The following is a 25,411-nucleotide window of genomic DNA, read 5'->3' as shown; positions in this document are numbered from 1 at the left end:
CAGATAGATCTTGAACTGATTAACAATTTTACTCCCTGTCAGATTTGCTCTAAATGCTTTGGTTTTTGAGTTTTAGCCAAAAACTGCATTTTACCCCTATGTTCTATTTTTAGCCACGGCGGCCATGTTGGTTGGTTGGCCAGGTCATGCCACACATTTTTAAACTAGGTACCCCAATAATGATTGCGGCCAAGTTTGTTTTAATTTATCCTGGTAGTTTTAGAGGAGAAGATTTTTGTAAAAGATTACTAAGATTTATGTAAAATGGTTAAAAATTGACTGTAAAGAGCAATAACTCATAAAGGGGTCAACTGACCATTTTGATCATGTTGACTTATTTGTAGATCTTACTTCGATGAACATTATTTCTGTTTACAGTTTATCTCTATCTATAATAATATTCAAGATAATAACGAAAAACAGCAAAATTTCCCTAAAATTACCAATTCAGGGGCAGCAACCCAACAACGTGTTGTCCAATTCATCTGAAAATTTCAGGGCAGATAGATCTTGAACTGATTAACAATTTTACTCCCTGTCAGATTTGCTCTAAATGCTTTGGTTTTTGAGTTATAAGCCAAAAACTGCATTTTACCCCTATGTTCTATTTTTAGCCATGGTGGCCATCTTGGTTGATTGGCTGGGTCACGCCACACATTTTTTAAACTAGATACCCCAATGATGATTGTGGCCAAGTTTGTTTAAATTTGGCTTGGTAGTTTCAGAGGAGAAGATTTTTGTAAAAGATTACTAAGATTTACAAAAAATGGTTAAAAATTGACTATAAAGGGCAATAACTCCTAAAGGGGTCAATTGACCATTTCGGTCATGTTGACTTATTTGAAGATCTTACTTTGCTGAACATTATTGCTGTTTACAGTTTATCTCTATCGATAATAATATTCAAGAAAATAACCAAAAACAGCAAAATTTCCCTAAAATTACCAATTCAGGGGCAGCAACCCAACAACGGGTTGTCCGATTCATCTGAAAATTACAGGGCAGATAGATCTTGACCTGATAAACAATTTTATTCCATGTCAGATTTGCTCTAAATGCTTTGGTTTTTGAGTTATAAGCCAAAAACTGCATTTTACCCCTATGTTCTATTTTTAGCCATGGCGGCCATCTTGGTTGGTTTGGCGGGTCACGCCACACATTTTTTAAACTAGATACCCCAATGATGATTGTGGCCAAGTTTGGTTTAATTTAGCCCAGTAGTTTCAGAGGAGAAGATTTTTGTAAAAGTTAACAACGACGACGACGACGGACGACGACGGACGACGGACGCCAAGTGATGAGAAAAGCTCACTTGGCCCTTCGGGCCAGGTGAGCTAAAAAGGGACAAAAGATACTAGAGGGAGAGTCAAATTCGTAAATCCAAAATAAAATGACAACGCCAAGCCTACAAATGAAAAAGACAAACAGATAAACAATAGAACACATGACACAACATAGAAAACTAAAGAATAAGCAACACAGACCCCACCAAAAACTATTGGTGATCTCAGGTGCTCTGGAAGGGTAAACAGATCCTGTTCCACATGTGGCACCCTGTGTTGCTTATATTATTACAAATCCGGTAAATAAGTTAATTCGGTAGGTCACATTGATGAAGGGGAAGGAGATTATAGTTACAACGTAAAGAACATATCTGATATCATTTATGAAACAGTTATTCTATAACGGGCAACCAACTCGTGATGGTGTCCTTAAAATTTACGTAGGAATAATTTCAACTTCACCATATTGAACTCTTGGTTTAATAGCTTTCTTGCGAGTACCAATTCTCTATCAAGAAAATCATGATAGGAAATGCAAGCACGGGAATATTGTATCAATTGGGAGATATATACCCTATATGCTTCTGGAATGTTGCTACTTAGGCATGGAAAGTTCCACAATTGGAAAACTGAAATCATCTTTTGTCGTAAAATTTTGTTTTTAACCAACCCTCATTGTCAATTTCTAGATGTAAGTCAAGATATGAGGCCGACTTACTTTTAAAAAACACACTACATTACAAACAGCTACTATAATAAAACAAACTGCATATACATCCTCTCTCAGTCATTATCTCTTGATGTACCAGAGTCAAATAATAACAAACACTTTTATAACTTTCTTACTTTATTAAGAACTGACTATATTGCACTGAAACTTGTTACATAAAGCCTTTAATAATAAATAGCACCAACAGTTACATTTATACATCTAACATATAATTCAATACAAAATATGTAATTGATTGGACCTGGAATGGTAATTAAGTGACTTTTTTGGCCTAATTTTTGTTTAAAGTTTTCCAAATAATATTTTTTTATCACATGTGTAATGCTTATTGTGGTTCAATGTGTGTATATAAGACTTTTTTTTATACTACATGTAGTAAGAGTGGCACAATATTTCAATTGTTCAATTCCATACAACTTTCTTTATCATTTAAGTTATCATTCCACAATTGCAAGGGTTAGACAGTGATTCCAGGTCCTTAATCTTTTTTCATACAAAAAGTTTTACATATTCCAGACCTAGAATCACAGGCACTTGTCTCAGAAAAGAAAAATCCTTTATACCTTTATATCACACAATTTTCATACTTGAATAATATTGCTACAGATAATTCCAACAACAAGAGTATGTGTGGTATACACTTAAGTACCTTGTGTTTAATAAAGGTATATAGGAAAAAGAAATTCTGAGACAAGTGCCTGTGCCTAGAATTAGTGGTTCTATACAAACACATCAAATATGGTTGACAATTACTAATAGTAACTGAGATTCTGATGTAATGGTGAGTTCAAGGCCACATCTAGTTAGAAAGACATGTACTCTTTACAATCATTCTACAGTTCTAAAGACAATGCATACAAGTTGACCTGTGCACATGATGACTCATAGACTCTAAGATTCTGATATAGCTAAGAAAATTTAATAATGACCAATAAACTGTCTAAATCAGTTCAAGGCAGAGATCAATATAAAAAAAACATGAACTCCATAAATCACTCTTTAAGCACAATAAAGTTAAATAATAGTAACTGAGAATTTGATGTATTCATGAAAACTTAATATGAAAAAGAGCCCATGGTCAAAATCAGAAAGACATGTACTAAATACAATATAAAGTTGATCTTTAACTTATAATTACTGAGAAATCACAAAAACCTTTGACTTATCAATTGCACCTTCTGTCAGATGAATGAGAACATGTAAATCTTTGAATCATTTTGTATACAAAACAGAGTTGACTCATTTGTTTATATAGTAAAAATTGAAAAATCTTGAAAATTGAGGCTTTGTATTAGCAGGGAAAGTTTTGGTGCAGTACTTAACACATGGTATCATTTTACTTATGATCATTACAGTCCCTTGTTCACAACTGACCACAGATCATTCACTAATAAGGGTCACAACTAATCACAAAAAGCTATCTCATGAGTTTTTTACTGACCAATAGTAATCGTAATTTACTCAAAGATCACAACCAATCGATCATCCTGAACATACATGAAGTATTTGCCACTGGATGATACAAAACAAAGCAAAGCCCCACGCTCTTATTTTCATAGTATATACCTTTTTATACACCAACTGACACATATCATATGGGTCACAAATGACCACATGTCATTAACCCTTGTTCTTTAAAACTGACCTCAAGTAAAAACTGGTAATTAATTTCATCAATATATACATCAAATCTTGTCAATTCTTCAAAAATCACAAAATAAATGCAACCACAATTTTTGAATTTACACTATATATATATTGCTTTACAACAACAACATTATAGTTATTTTTAAGAGGGCATTATCATATTCTAATGCAATTTGTATGTAACATTGTTTTTCATTGGCTGAAAGTTGCCGTCAAATCCACAGTTGACTACCCATGGCCATGTGATTGTAATATTGACAGAAACTTTGATAATGTGTAGCAGCGGGCAAGGGCATAATCCATAAAACTTCTGTCCCAAAAGCAGTCAATCAAATTTATCATGATATTGCCATCTTCATTAGTAAAATTTAATTTATCAAAATACAAGGTATCAAAAAAATAATTAGACAAAAAGGGATATAACTCTAGAATGATAAGTAGACATGACCATGATTATCACTCATGGATTTCTTGTTGTAAAATTGAGAATGTCACATGAGAGCATATCTATACCAATGAAAAAGTTAAATTCAAATCTAATATAAAATAATAATGGATATAAATCTAAGTAGGTTATCAGAAAATATATTTTTTGCCTATATTCAGAAGTAATAATATACTATAGATTATAGTTGATAATCTCAACCAGATTGACGTTCTTACTTGAGCTGATACAGATAAAGTGAAAAAGCAATTGAGTTGAGATGACCAATGATAATTTGTTTATCTCTATTTTACCTTTGACAACGTTGTTAATTTCACTGAAAATGGGCATGTGCACCCTTAGTTTCAAGCGATCATTTTTCATATCACTCTACTCTTCCCAGAAAGGAAACTATCAGTTAGTAAGATCAAAGGAAAATTTCGTAAAATAGCGATAAATGTATTTCATATAATGTTTCTCATTGGTTAAAATTAATACATTTATTTGCAGCTGTTTATCTAAAACACCAAATATCTCATAAAAATAATACAAATAACATCACGCCTTTTCCAAGTGAAAATTATTCAAAGGCTAAAATTAAATAATCACAACAACCATTCGTAAGTAGTAATTGAAGGCTGGTAATTGAAATCATTTTTGAATAATACATGATATATAAACTTAAGGGCATGATCAAATATGTAGTTTGATTGCCTATGAGACAACTATCCATCAGAGTATAAGAAACAATGGTGTAAACCAACTACAGAACAACAAGGATTAAACCTCTATTTAGCTATTAGTTGCCTGACAAAATGTGAAACAATTTTTATAAATAACCATATACTATGGTTATTCTAACAGTGAATTACTTTAAGATTTTTATAAAGTAAAATTATTGGCAATGTTGTAACTAAAATGTAAATAAAGAATTCCAATGAGATAAAACTAATGTCAAGGCAATGTAAATTAATCATTAAATATTTCATCAATTTTAAAATGATTTTATTGTATGGTTTTCTGTGTGAATAGACAACTAGAATAAGTGAAAATTATTGCCAGTATGATTTTAAAAGTAGAATTGTTTGTAGTAATACTACATAAATGCAAGTGTTAATCAATAGTGTAAAAGTAAATAAAGGCATAAGCGTTGTCAAATTAACTCTGGTAGATAGTTGTACACGTGTATAATTGGCAAATAAACAACCTACATGACCTATTCTCATTCTTATTATATAATTATTTTTTTTTACTTTTTGAAAAGCAAAAGCTTTTCATCTTTTCATAAGCCATTTAAACAATCACACATTTAACAACATTGAGTGTAAAAAATAAATAGTGTATACGTAGCAAACTGAGATAAATAAAATAAAAAGTTATAATAAATGCTAGCTTTGGCACATGTATAGATTCAAAAACAACACTATAAAGGATATAAAATAATCTTTTAAGAATGCATTTATTTTATCTGCACCACATGGTACCCTTAAAAATGCATCACCAATGACTTTATATGGTTCTCTTTCTGGTGGGCAAACATACCCTGCCATATCACACATCTCTGTACACGATGGGCAAATGATGTCCCCATCATGAAGATACTGATATGCAATATAACTTATATGTATTTTTTGTCCTGCTTTAAGACATTGATATGAACGATCGTTAGCATAAATAATAAGTCCCTGTTGTTTGTCACAATCGTAACTATAACAACCACTGCCTGAATGAGAGACTGGATGTAAGAAATTACAGTGTTGTATTATCCAGGAATTAGCATGGTTAAAACATTGAGATCCTTGACCAAAATATTCACCATAAAAATTTAAAGAGGAGTGAGGATTATTTTCCTTCATAGCACAGCGAGAATCTCTTACAGTTCTGTCCCCATCTTTCCATGAAAATTCCTGTAGGTAAGGGCAATAATCTGCTAATGATACTGATCCTCCATAACGGTTGACATCATATGAATTAATACCAGGTAGAGAATTAAAATATCTATAGTCTGAAGGTAAGGCTACAGTAAATTCTTGTAAATTACAAAATGCAACAGCATTACGGTTTCTTGTGCATTCTGTTTTTAAAACACCTCGACGAACTGTATCACAGAATGGATGAATGTCCCCATGCTTTGCTCGCTGGGTGTGTATCCAGTCTAAACAACTTTTCTTTACAAAGTCACAACCTAACCCTTTCCCCCAATCTAAATGCTGCTCTCCAAAGTAATTTGCTCTATACCAGCCTGTATCTTCCATCAATGCTAAAGTTATACGTGATATTACTGGGTTTTGTGTATATGTTCCAGTCATAGCTTCATTTTCAAATATTCGTTTCTCCCAGTGTGTAAGATAAGTTCCTATCAACCCCTGATTTTCTAGTTCTGCTCCTTCTAAAGTTGGACAGTTAAAATGCTTTCTGACCTCATTTACAACTCTTGGTGTAACTATTAGATTAACTGCATGCGTAACATAACCACTAGCTACTTTCCAATCCTTTCTCTCAACTTTTCGTACAATCTTTTGACTCCATTGGTAAAGACCGAGGACAGAATTAAATGGTGGTAAGTTAGATGATGTAAACCTTGGAGTGTATGGCACTCCACTATCATCTCTGTAGAATGCAAAAAGTCCAGCTAAAACAAAGCAAAACAACAAGTGTTTTTAACTGGTTTACGCATATTCTTCATGAATTCTGACATGTTTTTTTTAAAGATGGAAGCCTAAATGAAAGTGATTTATTTAAGATTCTGGTGTCTTGAATTGGAAATTTGCCTTTGGTAATTAAGGATCATAGATTTTCTTCTTTTTTATGTCAACCATATAGGCTCTCAAAATGGCTAAAATTTAGTATAAGTGCATTCTTTTAAAAAATATGTCAAACATGACAATCAGACAAAAATGATGCTGGACCAGGTTTTGATGAAATACCAATAGTAGAGGTATTAATGACCAGGTTATTGATTTACGGGGAATTTTTTTCTCTACACCCCTATTAACTTTGTTGTAACACATGGACAATATATAATATTTTGAAATAATATAGCCGTGAAATATCAGATGTTGCATGAAGACTCCACTGTTTTTTTCCTAGAGTATGAACACAAATAGTGATAAAATATATCACCAAACAATAAAATTCTGGTTAAAATAATGAATAAATATTTTGTTTGTGTTAGACAACCGTATGGGGTAGAACAAAAGTTAATTATTGACACATATATTTCAGCACAACATTATTCTTTTAAATACTTTCTTTTGCATGTAAAAAGAAATACCAAAAGGTTCAAAACAGAAATATGAAAAATATTTATTTATATTTGTTTGGTCATTTAAATTGTGGGTATAAAAAAATATGATCTGCCTGTGTACATGTAGGCGCTCAATATAATCCTGTATGGTTTTGAACTATTTTAATTAGGTCCAGAAAAAAATCTTTGAGAGAGAGATTGCATACTGAGTTTGACTGCTAATAATGTTAACAGCTCACACAAACATCACAATAAATTATAATACATACACCATGTATATTAAGACATACCTGTAAATCCTAGTGCATGTAATATTTCATGTTTGATAGTTGACAATAGCTGGAGATGATCCTGTGATCTGGTCGATATAGTTTCTGGACAGATAGTAAAATAGCCTGCTATTGGTCGATCTAGTAGATGTTCCTGTTGACAATGGGCAGCGTAGGCAATAGTTCTACCAGTGGAACAACGTGATGTTGATACTGCTGCTACGTACAGAAGAAAATCTGTATCTTGTACACCTGGTCCTGAATTCATACTACTTTTGAACGCTGTCCCATCAAAATAGTAACACCTAAAAAAGATTAGAATGGTTCATGAAAAATGAGAGAAGATATTGAGGGATAATCAATAAATAAAATTAATATTATTAATAAATGTTTAGTCTACCAAGGGGCATTCCCGGTCCTGCAAGACCTCATTTCCCATTTTCACACCACAATAATTTGACTTTCACATGTCATGCTTACAAAAAATCGGCAATCCCATGTCATGCTTAGACCCAAATGAGACCCACTACCAATTAAGTTACAACATACCTTGATAGAAATTGTTTCCGAAAACTGGACAGCACCAATAAAGGTCAATGACAATGTAACCCAGATACACAAATACAAAAAATATCTATTAAGCAATCTCTTATTAGCTAAATAACTCTGGTTACTTAGGCCTAGACATCAAGAGCATTTGTTTTTCAAACAATACATGGGTTGTACTTTTGTATGTGTTGTTTAGGAGTTAAGTGTAGGTGGCTGATGTTGTCATTTGCACTGTGTAGCATGATTGTTGCCATGCATGTGACCCAATTAATACAAATAAGGCATTAAAGAAGGTCTCATAATGATCATTACTGTAAAGTTTGTATAGCTTAAAATTATTTTCCGAGTAGAGGAGTCCGAAAATTCATCAACTAGGTAAAACAATGGCCTCTTGTTTCTTGATGAAAAAAGTAAAATCACAAAAATACTGAACTCCTAGGAAAATTCAAAATGGAAAGTCCCTTATCAGATGGCAAAATCAAAAGCTCAATCATATCATAAGAATGGATAAGAATGAAATTTGACAAGAGATTCAATGCATTTTTTTAATACTGGGATCATTTCTTTTTTGTAAAAAAAAGATGTAAAGTTGTAAAATTACAATGATCCGATCGAGTAAAAAAAAATTGTAAAAAAAAATGTAAAGTTGTAAAATCACAATGATTGAGTTACATCTTTTTTTACAAAAAGAAATGATGAGGATACTTATTTCATACACATTAATCGTGTCATACCAAGAGAATCCATGATGATGCCTCAAAAGCTTTATTCAAAACTATATGAATTTTACAATGTACCATATATGTATGCAAGGTTACATTTCACTACACATGGCAATTCATTGCAAGCTTAATATTATACATGTATAATATAATATACATTTTGTAACAAATTCTTGTCAAAAAAAATTTAAGGAGATGAAGAACAGCCTTATCAGCTTTTTTCTTTTGATATAATGGTTAAAATTAGGTCCTAGAATTACATAACATTATTCCCATAGGTAAATGCATGTACATTTTGTACCCCAAATAATTTTTTTCTTAGATTTCCCAACAAAAACATACCCTTAATCCATATTTTCCAAGATTTTTTTCCAAATGTTTATAAACTAAGTGCGATTAAATGTTACACAGTATTACTTTTCAAGATGAGTTTCTGGAATTAAGATATCCCCACATTTAGTAACAGCTGCACAACCACCATCACAGAACCTATGTCCTCGATCATATGTCACACTTAATGGTGATGTACACTGTCTGTTCAATCTTACAGCTAGAACTCCTCTACGGACCTTCAATGTTCTCTCCCAGTATTGAACTGCTTCGTTCACCAATCTCTTCACAAGTTGTTGTTGGCTATAAGACAACAGGCTAACAGTGTAGTCATAGTGAAGGTGAATCCTAAGGTTTTCAAAAATACTTCTTTTCTGTATATGACCCTTGTGATCGGTGTCTAAGCGGACATGGCGAATCACTTCATCTTCTGGTGGTGGCTGATGAGAACAAAGCACTTCCTCTTGTTGAATAGGAATGTGTCCTGCCATAACATATTGTAATAATAGTATGCAAGCTGAGAACAACTTGATATACATTATTAGACTGGTCCCATTCTGGTAAGGTGAGGGAACAAACATGTTCAGGAAAATTGTACATGTATCTACCAATCCATTTTGTTTAATTCTCTATTATTCTCCTTAGGCTCTGTAATGAGAAGACACACAGTTACAAATTAACGTATGTGAACATAAATATTGACTAGTATTTTTATACTCCTACATAAAACATTGGACATTTTCTGTTATACTGTACATGCATTTACTAAACAATATACATTTGTAAGTCCAGATGAATTTTGAAAAATATAAACTTTCACCATTCAACCCTTCCTGTCAAATTAGCAAATCTGCAGTTTCCGAAACATTTAGTTTTGAGAATAAGCAGTGATAAGTATTTTATTTGGGAAATAAATATTCAAATTTGTATTTTTAGCAGACTGCATGACATGCATGATACATTTATATCTGTTTGAAGAACTGGCAAGCAAGTCCTGTTTTATTAGCTTGATCCCTTTAAAATTTAATTTGATAACTGATTTTAATATAAAAAAAAATCTAATAATTTAGACAATAACCAAGGACCATAAAATGCAGTTCTACACTCATGAGTCAGCCTTCACAAATAGAGGTTTCAGAAAGTCATTCTATATTGTGTAGATAAAAAATATCTTTATTTCCATTTATTTTGTAACTTACAATTAAAGAATAAATGTGGTAGCAAAACAAGTGCAATATTAGCTACAACTGATTTTTATAGTTAGCTCAGAAGATTTTCTGTTACACAACTGTCCCTGGTTAGGGAGAGTGCTGAATGCTTGGAACAGACTCCTGATTTGGGATGTTTAATCATGTACCAAATCAGAAGTCTGTAATTCAGAGGTTCATGTCGGTCATATTTGCTCTCCATTAATTGTTTTGTTATAAAATAGGCTGTTAGTTTTCACAATTGAATTATTTCATATTTTTCATGTCAGGGTCTTTTATAACTGATTAATATTATACAATGTTATATGTAAATTTTTATTATTGTTGAAGGCTAACCTATATTTGCTAACATCCACTTCAATTGAATTATCAGAGATAATTTTCTCATTGGCAATCATACATGTACCACACATTGCCACTGAATTTCAATAAACCAAATGTTCATGATAAAATAAAGTGATCTTCAGTGATAGTGGCTTTCTTTAAATTTCACTTTAAGAGTCTTAACCCATGTTGACTTATAGAACTATTTGTGTACAGATTTCATTTAATACCTATATCCACAATGTACATGTAACACAAATATATTAGTTCTTGTAATTGTTTTAGTCTTCTGTAGGGTCAGAAAAGTTGAAAATTGATAACATGTGATACATGTTAATTGTGATAAGTTCAAGAGTGAATTTATAACTGCAATCAAATGATTTGCCATATTTCATGTATTTAGCCAGTTTCCATTAAAAAAAATACATCATCAGATAAAACTTGTTTCAGTAAATTCATATGAAATTGAACAAAATTTTGCTATGTATCCTTGGCAGTCTGTTTAAGTCAGGTTCAACTATATTTCGTAGTATTAAATCTTTCATTTGTTTAAAAATAACTATAGTTAGACGGCATGAGTGAAGACACCAGACATTTGAAGAACTTTCAAACATGGGTTTCCCTAATTTTGGAAACATGTTACAACAAATCTTGAGCTGTTAAAATGGTTGAGGGTGAAACTGGTCATGCATACAAAAATTTTATGAAATAAAAGTATGTTTAATATGAAAGTGTTCACACAATATTTTCAGATTATTGATTTTCTTAGTTTAATTAAATGAAGTCTTGAATGTCTTCAGTGCACAGACACACTGTACTGCACCAAACATTGTACATGTACATGTATATATATAAACATACATGTATATCAGCTATCCACAACACTAAACATAACCCTAACAAAAAACATACCCTAACTCCACCCAATACCTAAACACGCAGGAGGATTTCTTTTTGATCGGTTATTTATTTTTGTAAACTGAGAGGACAGATTATTCATTTTCTGCACTATTGAAGCAACTCTGATTTTTCATTTTCATTAAAGCAAGGGACTGATTATTCATTTTCACAACTATATTTATGATATTCGAAATACAATTTTTAAAATATTTGTTAATTATGAATGAAAGTCAAGTTATTGTCATCTTCGCTAGCCAAGGGTATAATGATCCACTCCCTCTTGGATCCTAACCTATGGCTAGCAAAGATGAGTTATTGTGTACCATGCATTTAATCAAAATTAATCATTATCCCCTGCAGAAATTTTAAGATTCAAGATTTTATTCATAACCTCAGACACATACTTGTGTACAAGAGGAAAATGTATACAAACATATTAAGATAATACATAGCGAGACAGGACAACCGAAACACAAATACAAATGTACAGAATATATTATAAAAGACAATTGGTATATAATTAGTAGTATTTTATACATTTCTTTACGAAATGAATCATTTATATTCCCAATCAACATAGAAATAGGAAGATGTGGTGTGAGTGCCAATGAGACAACTCTCCATCCAAGTAACAATTTAAAAAGTACATGTATTGCATTCATACATAGTATTTAAGTTTGGTTTTTGCTAGCCCCTTTGAAAAGTATTGTCAAACAAATTTTGCCAAGCAGAGCGAGGCAAAAATTTTTGGAAGGGTTTTGGAACTGCTGAAGGCACTAGAAGCTACAGACCTGCTGAGTTATTTATTTTCAATACATTGCAAGTCAGGTAATTTATTTTCAAACTACTAAAGAACAAACCATTTATTTTTGTGATTATCAAGGCTGAGTTATTTATTTTCGAATATCAAATGGTCGTCCCCTTAGTGACACATCTCCATTAATCCCGATAGGGAGTGTACACGGATTCCACTGTACCCTAGCAGCTCTCCAGGGGTTCTCCGTAAATGGAGGGATCTACGTACATACATACATACATACATACATATCGTGCATCAATGGTAACAGGGTAACTTGTAACAGTGTAAGGCCTACAGTGGGACACAATATATTTCATTATTTGGATAAGTCCAAATACAAATATAATTATGACGGATGACGTATGACGTTTAGTTACAAGTTAATTGAAAAGTTAATTTTAGGATTGAGCTCTGACCTGCCTCATATTGCCTATGTATGGATGAATATCTTGAAAACATTGTTTTCAACTTTCTGAAAAATATTTCTTATTGACGGAAATTGTATAAAAGTATTTCAAGTACGGACTGGAAGGGAACCCGTTCCGCATTTCCCTATAGTAATATATTATCGAGCCTCCTCGTGGGTTTTTTGATTATGCGATTACTTGACCGATTTTATAATGATTATTTGATTACCAAACAAAACAAAAAAACACAATTCTTTGATTATTTTATAACCTAGGACTGTATTTTTGATTATTTCAATTTTTGATTTTCTTGTTTAAAAAAATAAGAAACTTGATGTGAAATAGGGCTCTTCCGTTTACAAATTTCTGGAAAGACAGTCTTTTAAACGACCAAAATAACCCTATCTCTTCTTCTTCTTCCAGGTAAGGAACCGAATTCAAATTTTGAATGTATGAGGTCCCGCGAAAACTAACGCAATGTCGGACAACACAGAAAGTCTTCTCTTGGCTATTTACAGGATAAAACGTTCTCTATATATATACAATTAAAACTATGTACAGGATGTTTCTGTCTAAACTGTTGCTGAGCATGCCTTCAGGGCAGCTCTGAATCCATCAACTGTGTCAGCTGATGTTGCTGATGTTGGCAGTTGGTTCCAGTCTCTAATGGTCCTTGGAAAAAATGATTGTCCGAAGGCGTCTGTTGTGGCCCTTTCTTGGAAGAAGCGGTTTTTACCTCTGGTCCGGCTATCGTTTGGTGTTAGATATTGGTGCCTTTCTATGTCTATCAGATCATGTTGGATTTTGAACAGCATGCATAGCCTATTTTGTTTCCTGCGGTCTTCAAGGCTTTCCCATTTTAAAGATGTTATTTACACAGCCAGGTGTGCGGTCTGTGTAGTTGTTGTTAACAAATCTAGCTGCTCTTTTCTGTACCTGTTCGATTGCTTTTATTTTTGCCTGTTTCTATTATCGTATTATCTATACGATGATATCAAATTTTATAAAAATAAGAATAAATGATAGTTATCTAACTCTTGAACAGGGTAGATACCATAAATTACCTTTGGAAAAAAGATTCATATAGTATGTCCTCTCAGTAAAAAGGAAGTAGAAGATGAATATCATTTTGCTTTAAAATGTCAAATTTTAGAAAATTGTAGCCTGCAAAATCTTTTTCAAGAAGTAGAGTATATAGTTCCAGATTTCACCAAAATGTCTGATGAGGAAAATTTTGTATTTATGTTTACTTATAATGAGTATGACATAACTTTAGAAACAGCCTAGCTGATAAGAAAAACTAGTGAATGCAGAAAAATTATGACTATTTTATATTTTTCTTATAGTATTTGTAATGACAGTTTTATAACAATCGCATTATTAATAAATGTTTGTAATTGTACTTTCAAATTTGCAAAAGTATCGCCTCCCTCAAAACATTTAAATATTTAGTCTTATCAGAGACATATAATACAATATTATTGTATTATATGTCTCTGGTCTTATAGAATATGAATGTTGTTCAAATTTAGATACATGTATTATATGTTTGTATAAATAATTGTCCAATATTTGGATTTTACACCAATAAAATGATTTGATTTGATTTGATTTTTTAGAAAGAGGTGGAAATAGTATGAAAGTATGGGAAATCCTATGTATGTTTCAAAGCAACTGCTCTGTTTTAATGATGTTTTGTATTTTTCACACCATTATTACCTCCATTATGAAAATCTGCCCCTATCCAATATGTCCAAACTATAAATCGTGAAGAGCCCTATTCAAAATGCATTTAATAAAATTACTTATGAATAAAGAAGGGCCGTAACTTCATTGAGGCAAATGAGGCAAATGCCTCATGTTTGTAATGAAAACAAAATGAAACAAAAGATTGTCTTCATATCAAATGTTTTCACGGAAAGTGTCTTGCAAGAAGCTTATTCCGCTTCACTCTCTGATGTCGCCCCTGCATGGTTTCCTTGATCCATGTTTATATTTTATAAAAGTGTATATTCAATTGATTGTATTCACATATCCCAATTACTTAAGAATAATGTGTTTATTTTTAAGTAATTGGGATAAACTCACAATAGATACCAGGGAAAAAAAAAATATTTAAGCCAGACGCGCGTTTCGTCTACAAAAGACTCATCAGTGATGCTCGAATCAAAATGTTATAAAAGGCCAAATAAAGTATTAAGTTGAAGACGGCATTGAGGAACAAAAAGTCCTAACAGTTTTGCCAAATACAGCTAAGGTAATCTATTCCTGAGGTAGAAAAGCCTTAGTTTAAAAAAAAATCAAAGTTTTGTTAACAGTTAATTTACAATTATGAACATATCAATGATAACTCAAGTCAAAACAGAAGTGCTGACTACTGGGCTGACCAGTGATACCCTCGGAAAATAAATCTCCACCAGCAGTGGCATCGGCCCAGTAGTTATATGTGAATAAACTCAATGAAATAAACACTTATGTTCGATGAAAGTATTAATTTTGTGATGTCTTATGATACGATCATCTAATGATGTAACATTGACCATTCACCTATTATGTTTAGTGTTTTGTGTGGTGCATAATCAGCAGTTTTAACTCATTTACACACTGCTCAGGAGTAACATAACGAAATGTCATTGGTGATTGAAGCAGGAACTGCGTGCTGACCCTCCCGGTGAGCATGGGATCAATTTCGTACTTTATTTGGTCTTTTTAGCTTTTTTTTTTGCTTTTTTTTTTTTTTTTTACATTTGAGCGTCATCTGAGACTACTATGGCACCACTGGTGAGTCTTTTGTAGACGAAATCCATAAGCGTGTCTAGTGTACAAAATTTTATTCCCGCATGGTATCTATTATAAGTTAATTTACATCCCCTGTTTTATTTGGGTTTATGTTGCTGGATCTTAAAGTTTTGAGGTAGGTTCGTTTACTTGTCGTCGTTTTTCTTTTTGGTCATGAATTTGTCTGTTCAATTCTTTTTTTGGTGGTTTTGATGGATTTTTTACTTTCCCTTCTCGTTTTTTTTCAACAGCATTCTCAATAATATAAGGGTGCACTTTTTGTGTAATCCTTATCAAATCTTATGATAGTGTTCAACCACTACCCTCATTCTTTGTAAAACGTGCTAACAATAATGTCAAAATTGAATTGGCCTTCCTGTTTGTTTGAAATATCTTGCCAGGATATAACTATTTAAAAGATGGCAGCCCGAGAAACCCTCGGCCTCACATAACCTCAAATTACAAGAAACAGATAGATAACATCAAACAGTTCTATCTATAGATTCTAAATCTTTGCTGACAAAACTTGATAATTCATGTGAATGAAGTTCAAGACATCTAGTGTTGTCAAGCATCTGTATTTTTTGTTATCAAGATATATTACTATTTTTAGCTTCTGTGTATTGTGCTCGTCTAGAGTGCGGGTGATTCCAAGATAAAGTAATTAAACGACTTTAAATTGGTTCTAGTTACTTCTCGGACAATAATTTGTCCGAACGGTAAGATATGCCTTGTGAGCTACCACTGAAAATCGGGTTGGTTTGGTAAAACCGTCCGGATTTATGCTTATCCAGTGGTACCTGGAAATACATGTAATACTCGCCACTGGAAGCTGGTCAATCTACGCAGAAAAAAGTATAAGCATTTAGCAGAAACAATGAAAATCAAGAGGTCATGACCATGCTAGTTGTTCATTACACAACTGAGTTCATAATTTTAATACTAGTCTATGTTAATCTATCTACTCTATAACGATCTTTTACCGTATTTAAATAGTAGCCGACTTGGGGTACATATTCTTTTGTTTTCTAAAAAACAAAGTAATCCCATAACCAAACAAGCCTTGATGTTGTTTTTTTTTTAAATAAGAAATTGTTATTTTCTTACCTTGCGTACACATCTTAATTGCACGACTGCAGGAATACACAATGAGATGAATAAGAACGACAGGTATACACATTCCAGCTGGTGATGCAAGGTTAGATTATTTAGCAGATTAATTATTATTGACAAATACTAAAATTATATATAACATACTACCTAGGGTGTATTTTCTTGTCTGTATGTGGCGATACTGTATAATTAGATTAATGATATCTGTCTCTTCTTTCAACAGCTGGAAGGTTTGCTGCATTATAACAACTGACCAAAGGACATTACATTGTATCATACATATATCATTATTTCTTAATATGATACGGTAATTATAGTCGGCCCGATATGAATATATGTGCATTTAGATTAATTTATATCTCGATTTCTAATGATGAAAACCATAGAAAAACGTTGGCATGTGTTATTACAAATTGTAGCATATCAAACTTTAAAATAATAAAAAAAAAAATGCATGGTATTTGATTTCCAACTTCTCTGTACTATAGTTATTATACTCTTACGAGCTCTTAGTAGTTTTATTCATAATTGTTTCATAAGACACATACAATATTCCTTTTATACGAGTTTACAGAACCAGAGACATATATGTCTCTGACAGAACGTAATAAACCCCTCGCCCACCCTCTTTTCAGTAACGTATACAGGTATACTGTTGTCCGTCCGTCCGTCCTTCCATCGTAAATATTTCCGACAATAACTCAAAAACGCTTCAAGTTATCAATTCTAATGAATTGTGTATATCTATTGAACAGAGAGCTCTGTCTATTGGCGTAAGATCACTTTATTTTTTCCGATTTATGGGATTCAATTCATAAAAAATGGAGATTTTCCAGTTCAGACATAAGTTTCCTTTCAGATAAAAACATTTATTTTATCATTGGGATTTTATTCATAAAAAGTTTACGGACAATAACTCCAAAAACGTTTTGAGCAGTTTTCATGAAATTTTTGGGACTCCGTAATACTAAAATTACGAGGTCCAATTTGTCAGCCGTCATCACGTAAAAACGACGCATCAAAGAATTCAACTCTATATATAACTAATATAGTACAAAGGTGTAGATTAAAAATTACACCACTCCACGCTCTTTTGTTTTCCACGTAATTAATATTGCGAAAAATTAGGAAGTTCCGGGTCGAGTCCGATACCGATACCAATAGTATATTCACCTGTTGCCTATTACCTTATCTGTATGTTCCGGATCTGATAGGCTTACCACCAAACGGTGTATTCATGATTAATATGCTATATACACGGGTCATAATCACAGGGTCCACACTACTTAATTGTCAAATTGTTACCCATTGTAGTATTTTAATCAGTAAGACTTTCTAAGATAACAATACGAATACTAAAAATCTGGACTAAAAAATAGGCGTATAAGTACAGTTTTCAATTTTTTATTTTTGCGGGCATGACGTCATGTAAAACAGCGAATCAAATAATTCAAATTTATTTATAACTAATATAGAGCTATACTCCATTCCAGGACCTTTTGTTTTCCAAATAATTATTATTACCAATAATTGATAAGTTCCAGTTCGACGGGTTCAAACAGAAAGATTTGAAAGCAGAGAAAACTGTGTATCTTATAATCGGCATGACTTTATGATTCTTTATCAGATGTCAATACTAATACTAAAATAAGGCTTGCGCATAGTTATGTACTTTAATTCAGTCACGGACCCGCGATATCACGGGTGTGTTCTAGTATATCTTATGAGAGAAGCCTCCCGCTTTTTTCTAAATTTTTTTTTTGATTTTGCATGAATGCAATCTTCACCACAAACATTGGTAAACAAATCATTTAAAAAGTTATTCTGACGTGTTAATTAATGATTTTGGTCATCTTGATTTTCTTTAGATTTTTATTTTCTCATTTCTCAGCTATGTTTTCTAATTTGTAGATCTGTATATAGAAAAAAAGATGTGGTATGATTGCCAATGAGACAACTGTCCACAAGAGACCAAAATGACACAGACCTGATGATAATTTTTGTTGTAACATGGTAAAAAAACATGCTTGATGACCATGTCATGTTTCAATAATGAGTACATCTTATCTGGCTGATCCTTTTTCCGTGTACAGATTTTCTCTTTTGAAGATCCAACAAAAAGCATTAAAATGTGTAAAATTTGTCTTACCAGAGTAATAACTCCCACATAAGGAATCTGCTAACAATTTCATAACTTATTCCAAAGGCTTGTCCTGCTATTTTCAGTTTTGCTTTATATAAAACCAGATGCTCCACAGGGCGAAGCTTGCTACCACCTCAGAGGTTGAACCCTGAACAGTTGGGGCAAGTATGGACATTTGGATTGTGATTAAATAGTTGACACAGAATAGGCTTTCTAATACATTAACCTAACTGTTTGTGTTATATATGAGCATATGTATGTAATCAGAATCCTCCATAGATTTGATTTTTAAAAGTTAAATTGGTGAAATTAATTCCTTTTTAGTGTATTCATGGCAACATTCTGCATATATTAACCATAAAATATTGCAAAAAGGGGGGTAAAAATTTCAAATGTTCCCCCATTTGGTTCAAACTAGAATTTAAGAGCCTTTGAGTGATACCTTTTCAGAAATCGTTGACATTAATCTACCAAATGATCTAATAAACTAGAGGCTCTAAAGAGCCTGTGTCGCTCACCTTGGTCTATGTGAATATTAAACAAAGGAAGCAAATGGATTCATGACAAAATTGTGTTTTGGTGATGGTGATGTGTTTGTACATCTTACTTTACTGAACATTCTTGATGCTTACAATTATCACTATCTATAATGAACTTGGCCCAGTAGTTTCTGTGGAAAATGTTACCGGTAGTAAAAATTTACAAATTTTATGAAAATTGTTTTTTTTTACTATAAGGGACAACTCCTCCTTAGGGGGTCAATTGACCATTTTGGTCATGTTGACTTGTTTGTAAATCTTACTTTGCTGAACATTATTGCTGCTTACAGTTTATCTTTATCTATAATAATATTCAAGATAACCAAAAACAGCAAAATTTCCTTAAAATTACAAATTCAGGGGCAGCAACCCAACAGTGGGTTCTCTGATTCATCTGAAAATTTCAGGGCAGATAGATCTTGACCTGATAAACAATTTTACCCCATGTCAGATTTGCTCTAAATGCTTTGGTGTTTGAGTTATAAGCTTTAGACACACCTTGGCCGCCACCTAGGATCCAAAATGTGTTGTAACCAAAAGATTCCAATATTGATCATTTTTGCCATTAAAGTTTCACCATTTATTCAAATTATATAAAGGTCAAGCTTTGGCTGGTGGTCATGGGATCTAAGCTTGATTCAACTACTCTGAGTATTTATATACAAAAAACATTGTTATTGTCATTTACCCCATCTTTTTATGTAGAAAAACTTATTTTTATATAAACAAATTAATTTAATGACTTCTCAAATAAGTTTGCAACCAGACAACAATTCAGACCAAGGTTTTTAAAATTAAGCCAGAAATTCTATGAGATTTAGTTTTTTGCCCACCTACGACAGTAGAGGGGCATTATATTTTATGGTCTGTGCATCAGTTCGTCTGTTTGTCCACCCGTTCCTTCATCTGTCTGTCACACTTCAGGTTAAACTGTTGGTCAGGGTAATTTTTGATGAAGTTGAAGTCCAATCAACTTGAAACTTAGTACACATGATCCCTATGATATGATCTTTCAAATCTTAATGCCAAATTAGAGTTTTTACCCGAATTTCACAGTCGACTGAACATAGAAAATGAATGTGTAAGTGGGGCATCTATGTCACCTATGTACTGGGAACACATTGTTGTTTATTGATAAATATAAGAAATACATGTATCAGAGATGAGATTCATTGTGTTAAGATTAATTATTTAAAAGAAAGAAAATATGTTCGATTGAAAATAAAACTCCATGTCATGCTAGATGAGTCTACAAAACAGATAACATAAATTTTTGGTTTATTCACATGTTTTTGAATCTGACCTTCACCGTAGGCCTGGCGAGCTAAAATAGCTCTGATTGATTATTCATGCAAGACTTATAAAGAAATAAACCATTAAGCTTCCATTTATTTATAAACTTCCTTTGGAAGGTGTATAGTAACAGTGAACAAATTATCGTATTTACACTTGTATGCAAATTTGTCCGCCATTACATAACATCACACAGGTTCCCGTAAACTTTGACTTCATAATTCAAAACATATGACGTCACAACTAAAAAGTGATTGTTGCTTGACGTCAAAAGGTTATTTGGAGGTGATGTAAGGTCATTTGGAGGCAAGATACAGCTAAATACCAAAAGTGTAAATACGTTTATTGTCAGACCTATGAATAACTTTAATCAAAGTGCTGGATAGCACCTCTGGAAAGTTTGCAACTTTAGTTGTGTATTATTCCAAAAATGTTATAGACGTGTATTATTTCAAATACAGCGAAACTTCTCAAAACCGGCCGCCCGTCGGACCACGGGATTCGGCCAATTTTCAGGGGTGGCCGGTTTATTGAATTTGAGTTTAACAAGAGTTACTTCCCTTCAATTTGTGTGGATTTTTTTTTTTCACCATGTATTGTACCTCAATCATAAAGTTTGTTTTATTGTGAAAATTAAGCTTTGTATTCTAAATTGATTATGAAATAAATATTAAAACATCATTGTATCTTTATTATTTTTTATTTTGCAGGAATTCTTGTATACTGCAAGAAAATATCCACCTAGTGAATTTTATATAAAGAAAATAAATAAAGCGATTTATGACTTTTTCTGGGACAACATTGAGCTGTTGAACAGAACAACAATTACTAAACAATATAAAGATGGTGGACAACAAGTACCTGACATTAAACTGAAATGTCAAGCATTACTTTTATATGGGGACGGAGTCCCCAATTACGATAGAAAAATTAAAAAAAAAAAAAAAATCGGGAAAATTTCCCGAATTTTTCATTGTACTAATGAACTCAAAATCGTTAACTTTTTTTTATGTCATGTTTTGAAATCCCGGACCGGCGCAGAAATCTACAATATACTTCCTCTTTCCGGTCTCGTTATGAATCTTTGAGTAAAATATATATTTATCAGTCTAGTATAAAAAGGAGGGAACGCAATACCAATTTCATTTTTAAAATAATTCTTTGATATGAAAAAACGTTACCTGATGAAAGCGTTTCTTTGTTTACATTGCATATGACGTCATAATTTAAATAACGTCACAACTAAAATCCCTAACAACAGAACCAAAATCGGAAACGTTACGGTATTTCCGTTTTATTTTTTTAACAAATATTAAAGTTACAAAAAATAATGCATACAGACTTCGTCCCCATTTACATGTATGCCTGCCTCATATTATAGAATAACACAAGTTTTAAATGGAAATTCGTCTGTTTGGACATCATTATATATTTATTTCATAGGAATCACCACAAGAGCCATAATTCCAAAATTAGCAGAAAATATGTATAGACATTCTGTGGTCACTATAGGGCAATATAAAAGATTAAAATGTATATATCTTAAATATCAAAGTAATGTTATACTTTATAAGAAAAGCTTTAAAGACGTTTATTTACAGTTGCTAGAATTAAACAATGTTATAAGCAAGATTGAAATATTATACCCAAATGTAAACTTCCAATATATATGGATTAACTTGCAAAGGGTGAACAATATGTATATAAGAGATTTTATTTATAAAGTTGTACATATGATACTGCCAACAGGGGCGTGGCTCTCAAGGAGAAAATTTTACAGGCAAACATATAAATGTAGCTATTGTAATAATCATGTTGAGACGTTAGATCACCTTTTTACAAAATGTGTAAATCTGACATAATTCAGAACCTTAGTATGTAATATTATACAAAATGAAAAAAAAATTCAAAATGTTACTATGAATACAAATACATGTATACTATTTAATATTGATATAAGACTTGTTTCCATATATTTATGGATATATACACAGTATTTGGACTTGCAGATATATGCCAATAGAAGAACACTTATTAGAAAGACTAATGTTAAAATATTACAAAGACCTCATTTTTGGTGTCGCTTCTCTTCTTTCCACAATAAATTAATCAACACGCCTCTGTGTCCTATAGGTACAGTGCATAGTGGCATTTGTCATCCATTCATATGATTATTCAGATTGAGTTATTATTGGAGAAAAACGAGAAAAAAGGCATCCGGATATTGTTCCGTCATTGGACGAAATTTTAAGTAAGATTAGACTTCCGGTTTGCGTTTTTCTGTATACTTTGAACATACATATACAAAGAATGTATGTATTTCATCACAGCTTTGATGTTTTAAACTAAACCATTGTCTCATCAGTAAAAATCACTTTTTTATGTTTATCATAAAAAGTTTTGATATTTTCTCATGATTGCAACCTTAAACTGTCATGACTGTAGATCTAAAATAATGAAATATAAATGCAGAAAACGCTGTTAATTTAAGTACCAATGCCATGTCAACTTTAAGGGCCTGTGAATTAGTATTTTTCTATTGGTTTAGGTCCTTCATATTTGTTTTTAGTAAATTAACACGCATTTTTGTTTGTTTGAACTGTTCCACATGTTTCATATCGGGGCCTGTTAAAGCTCTCTACATGTATATGGTACAAACATTTCTCATTATTGACGACCTTTATTGTGGCCTATAGTTATTAATAGTACATTTTCATTCTTTGAACTATTTTGGATAGCATTGGTTCTTTGCAAAAAATACTGCATCATTACTTATGAATAAGACAGTTACAGTAACTTAAATCAATAAAACTGTAAAGAAAGTGAATTTATATTAAAGGCTTTTATCAAAAATAGGGAACATGTCCATGGGACTCAAATGATGCCCTCGCTGGCATTAACGTAATAAACTCATGAACTGAAAATGTTACACTACCAAAATTTTTACTTGATCTGAATTATGGGTTAATAAACTTTGTGTATTTATTTTAATTATACAATATTGTTTAATAGAATTGTAAGATCTTGACATTTGTTTTGGTTCAGAAACCAATATGTTATGTCAAAAATTTGATCGAAATCCAAATTCAGAGCTGTATCAAGCTTGAATGTTGTGTCCATACTGGTCCCAACTGTTCTGGGTTCGACTTCTGTGGTCGTATAAAGCTGTGCCCTGCAGAGCATCTGGTTTCATTGTAACAAAGCACAACCCTAGAGCAGTATAAATCCACAAATTCATACTTGATCAGTGTTTGTGGTAATGCTAATTGTGTATAAGTTTCATAACATTTGGTTAAGACAAACAATACTTAGAGAACAGAAACTTAAATTTCCAGCAACTTTTCTAGAATGGTACAAGTTACGTAACAAAAATTCAAACTTGACTTGTGAATTGTGGTTATAAGCATTGCGTATCAGTTTCATACAATTTGGTTCAGGCAACCTAAAGTAAGAGAACAGAAACGATTTTTTGGATATATACTGAGGTACTTATAAGGGAAGAATGTACATACTTACAGAAGAACAAGGATAAAACTCAATACGGTGTGAGCATAACAACAGCAGTATGTCCACATGAATAAAAGGTTTATATACGCTAGATTCATAATTTTGTTGCTGTAATCCATTTGTTTGATATATTATGGTAATCATTGCCTCTGTGTTTGGATGACAAAGTAATTGAATTTCTATTTAAATAGGGCATGCTATGCACATGTTTGTCTGTAATCTATATACATTTTGAGGTGAAATGCAACCATTTAAGCCAAGGGGTACACATCATCATAATTTCACGAGTCTTAATCATTTCTACAGCACTTTTCTTCACACCTGATCGAGCTATGTTATTCAAGAAGTAGATGCTGACCTGGTTGCTATATGATACGAATTTGCGATAAAACACCAGTCGGCAGAGGTGGTATAAGTATAACTGATGTAAATTATTGCAAGGAGACTGAAGAAGAATTGACGTAGATCAATGTTTTTCTGCTGTCAGTTTGATCCACTTGAGCATGCTGAACGAGTGAACCCTTATATCCACATTTGAATGTATTTAATTTAATAAATCACAGAAATTAAAGTTTTCAAATGTTTTTTGGCATCAAAACCTTTCGATCGATGTTTAGACCGGCAAAAACAATGCATTTTAAAATTATTCTTTTTTATGAAAGCCGGTACCGTATTTACCTGTACTCGTCCATTGTTATAACAAACCATTATCACTTGTCAAATTATCCGACGGCTGCACCTCGTTCCCGATTCTTTCGATACTCTCGGACTTTTACCATGTTTACGTGCGTACGTAGTAAACAGCCAAAAGTAGAGCGGAAAATGTTCATTCATGAAATTTTCATGAATGAAACTGACGCAATCTGGCGTAGATTTCTTGTGATTTTCTCTTCAGCGTATGGCAGATCCGCGAAGTAGTGTTTGATATACTCATTTCAAAATGAAGTTAAATTCATCTGAATCGTCGGTGAACATTCAATTATTTTAGATTAAAGCTGTAATCTTTTCAGTCAAATGAGAAGTTACTCAAAATTTTTAAAAGAACCTTCCAAGAATCAGAATTCAATCACTATTACCAGTACTAAATTATCTCGGATCAGAATAAATGGCGATAATCTGTCACAATAAGTTTGAGGCCGATGGCTATGGAAAGTAGCAATAGCAAGCTATAGCAAACTTTCCAAAAAATAAATGTCTAA

The 25,411-nt window shown here is 32.3% G+C and overlaps 1 protein-coding gene across 1 annotated transcript; it reads right to left on the bottom strand.

Annotated features, from left to right (window-relative positions):
• Nucleotides 1-2,300: 2,300 nt before the first annotated feature.
• On the bottom strand, nt 2,301-12,942 carry LOC134685648 (leishmanolysin-like peptidase). Its single transcript, XM_063545595.1, has 4 exons — nt 12,849-12,942; nt 9,289-9,849; nt 7,622-7,905; nt 2,301-6,716 (listed from the first exon to the last, which is right to left on the bottom strand). The coding sequence occupies exons 2-4, from the start codon at nt 9,780-9,782 to the stop codon at nt 5,473-5,475; spliced, it is 2,022 nt and encodes a 673-aa protein (XP_063401665.1). The 5' UTR covers nt 9,783-9,849; nt 12,849-12,942; the 3' UTR covers nt 2,301-5,472.
• Nucleotides 12,943-25,411: the final 12,469 nt, after the last annotated feature.

This window comes from Mytilus trossulus, chromosome 9, assembly GCF_036588685.1.
Source record: "Mytilus trossulus isolate FHL-02 chromosome 9, PNRI_Mtr1.1.1.hap1, whole genome shotgun sequence".
Taxonomy (NCBI): domain Eukaryota; kingdom Metazoa; phylum Mollusca; class Bivalvia; order Mytilida; family Mytilidae; genus Mytilus; species Mytilus trossulus.
The sequence above is the reverse complement of the archived record's forward strand: the minus strand, read 5'-3'. Positions and strand labels throughout refer to the sequence as shown.